At 38.4% G+C, this 6,330-nt stretch overlaps 1 protein-coding gene across 1 annotated transcript in view; it reads left to right on the forward strand.

Moving 5' to 3' along the window:
- Positions 1-3,489: 3,489 nt before the first annotated feature.
- The window catches only part of LOC107561245 (myotrophin), a 13,448-nt gene continuing 10,607 nt past the window's right edge, over positions 3,490-6,330 (forward strand). The window contains exon 1 of the mRNA XM_016245632.1: positions 3,490-3,572. Within this exon, the coding sequence (XP_016101118.1) occupies positions 3,501-3,572 (72 nt within the window). The 5' untranslated portion in view covers positions 3,490-3,500. The remainder of the gene's footprint in view (positions 3,573-6,330) is intronic.

The raw sequence follows: 6,330 nt of genomic DNA on the forward strand, positions 1-6,330 counted from the left end.
CACACACACACACACACACTCTCACACAAAAACACACACACATACACACACACACACACTCACTCACACAAACACTCACACACACACACACACACACACACACTCTCACACAAAAACACACACACATACACACACACACACACTCACTCACACAAACACTCACACACACACACACACACACACACACTCTCACACAAAAAGACACACACACACACTCACACTCTCACACTCATACACACACACACTCTCACACAAAAACACACACACACACACACACACACACACACACACAGACCGTCTGTAGGAGGCTCGTGTGTGCGTCTCATTAAACCGTGTGCTCCTCAGATCCGCGTGGGCAGGAGAGGCCGTCTGCAGAGAAGCATCATGAGCATCAGTGTTTTGTCTGATGATCCTCCACACTAATACACACCGGCTGCTGTTTGTCTTCGTTTAAATGGTACGTTCACTGTCCGTTCACTGCCTGTCTGATGCACATTGTGCACAAAAATGGAAATCATCAGCAGATTTCTCAGTTTAAACCATTTCTAGTCATTCAAGTGATCAAGTCTATATCAATTAAAATGTGTTTGCAAGGTACCAGGTTCATATGATGAGCAAAATATAGCGATTTGTGAATGAATCGTTCTTTTGAGTCAGATCTTTTTAAGTACTTCACAAAATGGAACTGCAGAAAATTTTCAGCCAAGAAATGTTTTTACGATTTTAGTTTTGGTTTAATGGTAATGCAAATTATATTTAAGTTTTGATATTTCACCCAAAAATGAAAACTTGCTGAATGTGCTCATCCTCAGGTCATTCAAGATTAGGATGAGTTTGTTTCTTCATCAGATTTGGAGAAATGTGTCACTGCATCACTGTCTCAGCAATGGATGCTCTGCAGTGAATGGGTGCCGTCAGAATGAGAGCTGATAAAAACATCACAATAATCCACAAGCAGTGTTGGGGAGTAACTAGTTACATGTAACGGAATTACGTAATTTAATTACAAAATAAAAGTAATTGTAATCAGTTACAGTTACTGAGAAAAAATGTGTAATTAAATTACAGTTACTTATTAAAATGTTAAGGATTACAAAAGGGGTTACATCTGCTTATTTTCACACACACTCCCACACACAGATTTAATTGATTTCTTTCATAAATTGCAGTGACTGCTCTAAAATATGAAACACCAATGTTTCAGGAGTTAAGAACATGCTTATTCGATAACTCTTTTATTTCCTATATGGGTTTATGTATGTCTATGCTTCATTTTTTAAAGATTAACTGTTTTTTTCAAAGGCATTGTTAGATTCCAGTGTTTACTGTCATAGCTATATAAAGAATTGATTCCAAAAACAGTATCATAGCTAATAAAATACTTATTTAAAATCATAACAATATGTATTTAACCTCAGAATGATCTCAAAGTAAGTCTGATTTTGTGGTGGCTGTGCTTCAAAGGGGACATTGATCTTCAACATTCTATTTTATCATTCCACAAACATTATGGAAACGTTAGTTTTGAATGTTCTCTGAATGTTCTGAAACAAGTAGCCTAGTAACATTTAAAAATCATTAGATGAGCATCCAACTAAAATGTTTCAGGAAAATTGTTCCATGAATGATCTATAAATAATGTTTTGTTTGTGCTAATGTTTAGAGAACATTATTAAAGACCAGATCATGTTCAATTAACATTCTATTAATGTTACTGGAAGAACGCGTGGTCATAACTTTAAGATGGCACGATTGTTAGCCAAAAGTCTGAGAATGTCCCTGTTAGACTCTTTTTTTGCAGTCAGATTTAGTCACAGTGAGTAGCTTGACCTGCTAAACTAGTTAGTTCAGGCGATACTCAAATATAAAGGTTTGGTGTTTATTAGTGTGGCATGTCACTGAATGATATATTCATTCAGCTTCGTCCAGTTTCTTTACCTGCTCGCAATTATAATGAAGAGTGTCTTTAGAAAGCTCGAGTTGGATCAGACCATTAAAGCAGATGCAGAAAAGAGCAATCAGAGCTATCAGCTTCGAAAGGAAAGCTCCCATCCTCCGTAAACAGCACAGAAGTCCGTCACCTTCCCACATAACCTCTCTCATGCTGATATATGGAGGATGACAGCGCCGCATGACACTGTTATTGCATGAAATAAGCTCTCAAAAGAAAACCAATCCAGCTAGAGGACAAAAACATCTATAAAGGAGCGCGTGTTTGTCAGGAGGGTTATAAAGCGCCGCTTGAAGGAAATTCAGAATGCAGGTAAAGCCCAAGAGAGCAGCTGCTCGCCGCCCATTAGCCGCCTTACAGCAGCCTGAGATGCGGCTCTAATGATATGCAGTGGTTTGAGCTCGTGAGGGTCTCGCGTGGCCCTGCAGGCCTCATGCTAATGCAGCCGCGCAATTACTGCAAACACACGGGGCACAGGAGCTCATACATGCATTGATATCAAAGGTGTTCGCCTGCTGCAGTTTCAGGAAGAACAACTTTTGTTATGCAAACACAAAACGTTCAAATGTATGCAGAGAACATGCTCAGAACGTTCAGGCAAGGTTCTCTCAAAGTTCTGAACGAGGGACGTTAATAGAATGTGCGTTCAAAGTTATCTGGTATTTTATAATATTCTCAGAATGTTGGAAAAAAACTGTTTTCTGCAATATTTCAGCTGGACATTTATCTGATGTTACTACTTGTTTTGGAATGTTCAGAGAACATTCGACAGTAACGTTACGGTAATGTTTGCAAAATCATACAATGGAATGTTCCCTTAAAATTCATAGAACTGTAAAAAACGTTGTTAAAACATTAAACAAATTGATGCTTTAAACATGTCTTTGTGTTAAAAGTTTTCTGAAATGTTGCTTATACAAATTAAGCAACATGTAATTAAATATGCACTCATTTGCATACATTTCCAAAACAAAAATCTAAACACTGGATGAAGCCAAGTTCAAAATACTTGTTTGACTTTGTTGACATCAGAGTTAGAGGTTTTTATCACTCGATGAATCAGAAAATACTGTCAACAACCAGACAAAAAAAGCATTTCACCATGTTTTTAGGAATAAAATGTTAAATAAATAAGTGTGAATGATGTATGAATAAAGCCCTCAGTAAAAGCCTTCAGGATAGGAATAAAGTTTGGTGCTGAAGTGAAGAAAAAAAAATCACAGCCTTTAAAAATGTATTATAACCCAAATCTACAAATGCAAATAGATAAAGAGCAATACTTAAATGTGTGGACGTTTTCCTTTTTCTACTCTGAAACAACACATTATGAAAAGCCAAAAATCTCGAGCAGTGCATGAAAACACAATGTTATCTTCATCCAGAGGGACAAACTTCAGAGCTGTTCTCGTAGCTTTGTAAATTTACAGTTGAACCACCGATGTCCTACATTTCTGTGCCTTGATCGCGTTAGGATCCTTGCAGTCTATGAAAGGTCAGAGAGCTCTCGGATTTCATCAAAAACATCTTAATTTGTGTTCTGACAGGTGACATGGGGGATAAGGAGTTGATGTGGGCCCTGAAGAATGGAGATCTGGATGAGGTGAAGGCTCTGCTGGTGAAGGTGAGAAACACACACTTCATGTCATCACATACATTCACAAACAGGTCTGACTGCACGTGAAGGTTGATAAACCCTTACAATCAGGGCAGGACTTAGGGGGGTGGGGCCCCTGGGCTTGAGGTTATGTTTGGGCCCTATACCTACACTACAAATGCCCTCAAATAGAACATCATTATGGAGTAACACAAAATACACAAACATATGCTTTGAGGTTCATAAATAGTACAATTAATATGCAACATGTCTAGGCTATAGTCAAAGTTTAAATGTAATATTAAATATTCATTATAATATAATAAACAGGATGTGTTCTCTCAGTTGAGAGATCAAAACCCTAAAATAACTTTGAGCAAAAAAAAAGCCAGAGATGTTGGCTTATTAGTATTATAAAAGTTATTGTCATATCTGTGTCCTCGTATGTGAGGTTCTTATTTAATCAATAAATTCAATCGAATAAAAAGACATGCTGGCTATTAACAAATGAAATCGCTATCAATAAAATTCATAGATGGATTGTGCATAATGTTAAGTTTAAATATAACATTTTATTAATGTAGAAATATTAAATGATTGCAAAACTGAAATAAGCTACTTTTTAAAATATGAAACTTTAACCTAATGAGTGAGTTGAATCAACCGATTCATTTAAAAAGCGGATTCATTTAACTTTGCAAACGACTGAACTTTTATAGCCTGATTGAATCGTTTGCTGGTCCGTGTAACGCTGAGGAACAAAACACTGTTGTTCGGAGACGCAGCGGTTCTGCTGCTTGTTCTGTTTTCTTTCTGACGGAGCAAAACTGAATTTTGTAGTTGTTGTTTATTGTACATTTGCGATCTTGCAGATATTCAAGAAAAAAATAGGAGTGTTTGTGTGATAGGCTAAGTCCTATATCATAGGCATAGCTATGTTATAAAAACAGAAAGTCATTCAATTGCTATTTTTTTTATTTAAAATCATTTTGATGACATTTCTTCCCCACTATGTGTAATGGCAGTAAGACAAGAGAGCGCTCAAAACTCATCAGATGATCGCATAATTTAGTGGAACATTAATAGGTTATAGTACTATAGAATCATCCTCTCTAAAGAAATGAGGTGAAACAATGAAACATTTGAGAATTGATCATTATCTTTCTAAATGTGCGCTCTTTGGGGCTAAAGGCTTAATGGAGCTGTTTAAAGTAGCCATGTGATCACAAACCAATCGGTGCAGACGCGATTCAATACGTGTGTCCTTCTTCTATGTGAAATAATCATAAATACCAGATTATGCTGTTTGATTGTGGCCTCGAAGGTCGTAGTTGTGAGCTGTAGGCCCGGCTGGCCCGTTTAGATCTTGCGTGCGCAGTGGAAATGCGGCTAATAATTTCTGAATTCTGACTGGCATATAACGATCAAATCAAACAAACATAAACGGGCAAATGCGGGGCCCCCTACAAGGCGGGGCCCATGGGCTGCAGCCCACTCAAGCCCAATGGTTAGTCCGGCCATGCTTACAATACAGCACTCTGATGATACCGTGCTATTTAATATATATCATGGCTCTGATTGATGTCCATGGTCACGTACTGAGGCACTGCATGGTGTGTCAATGAATTCCATTGGATTACCTTGGTGCCAAAACAAAAAGCTTGACATTGCCATGGTATGGTCCAGAAACCAGTATAATGTCATGGTGCTTAGCTGTAAAAGCAACAGGTGAATGTTTTCAAGAAGGTTTCCTATCTGTCAGTGAGAGATGGTGTTTAAACCTGAAAAACAGAGAAAAAAAAGAGAGAAAAAAATAATTTTAACGACAGATTATGAAGACAAATGTGTTTGACTTCGCAATGATGATTTGATCACATTATGGTGATTAAAGTTAATTTAGCTGTTCAGAATACGCAGCAGTGCATCCAAAAACATCGACCGTAGTCAATTTTGTTAACGTTAAAATCAACAGGTGGGTGTTTTTTAAGGATCTTTATTTCCAAAATGGCATCAGTCAGTTGTTCGGTGTTCTATCTGTTGTTTGTCTGATGATAATACACTTTTTCTTGGCTTTTGTTGAAGTGTTAAGTAAATACCGTGGTATATGTAAGGAATAATTGACGACGGGCCGTTGAATTATTAGAAAAATAATGCACACCCGAGGTGGTGATGCGGCCACAACGCGAAGCGGAGTTATTAGAAAGAGAGCGAGAGAGACAGACACACACAGAGAATGAGAGAGAGAGAGAGAGCTTGTGTGAATTAGGCTACCTCTGTGCGTCCCTCAACAGTGTTGTGCAGCAGCGTCTCTAAACAGCGCTGTTATTACCTCGCTAGTGAGAAATGTCATGTGTAGCCTTTAAGTTGCTACACTATATAGGCTAACTGATAAAATCGTCAGAGCAGCGCTGACAACACCTTTTTGTGCAAACTGCGTGACCGTAGTGTGCCTGTGCGAGCACGTGTGATTGCAGTAATTCCTGTGTGCTGTATAGGTACTGTATGCTAATTTCCGTTATTACAGTTAACTATGCGAAGTGATATGGAGCTGTAATGCGGTCAAGAAAGCTGCCTGGAACTGTGTGTGTGTGTGAGTGAGTGTGAGTGAGAGTGGGTGTGTGAGTGCATGTGTGTGTGTGAATGAGTGTGTGTGTGTGTGTGTGAGTGAGTAGTGTGAATGAGAGTGTGTGTGTGAGAGAGTGTGAATGAGAGTGTGAATGAGAGTGTGTGTGTGTGTGTGTGTGTGTGTGAGAGTGTGAATGAGAGTGGGTGTGAGTGTGTGAGA

This window comes from Sinocyclocheilus grahami, unplaced genomic scaffold (assembly GCF_001515645.1).
Source record: "Sinocyclocheilus grahami isolate Dianchi unplaced genomic scaffold, SAMN03320097.WGS_v1.1 scaffold761.1, whole genome shotgun sequence".
Classification (NCBI taxonomy): domain Eukaryota; kingdom Metazoa; phylum Chordata; class Actinopteri; order Cypriniformes; family Cyprinidae; genus Sinocyclocheilus; species Sinocyclocheilus grahami.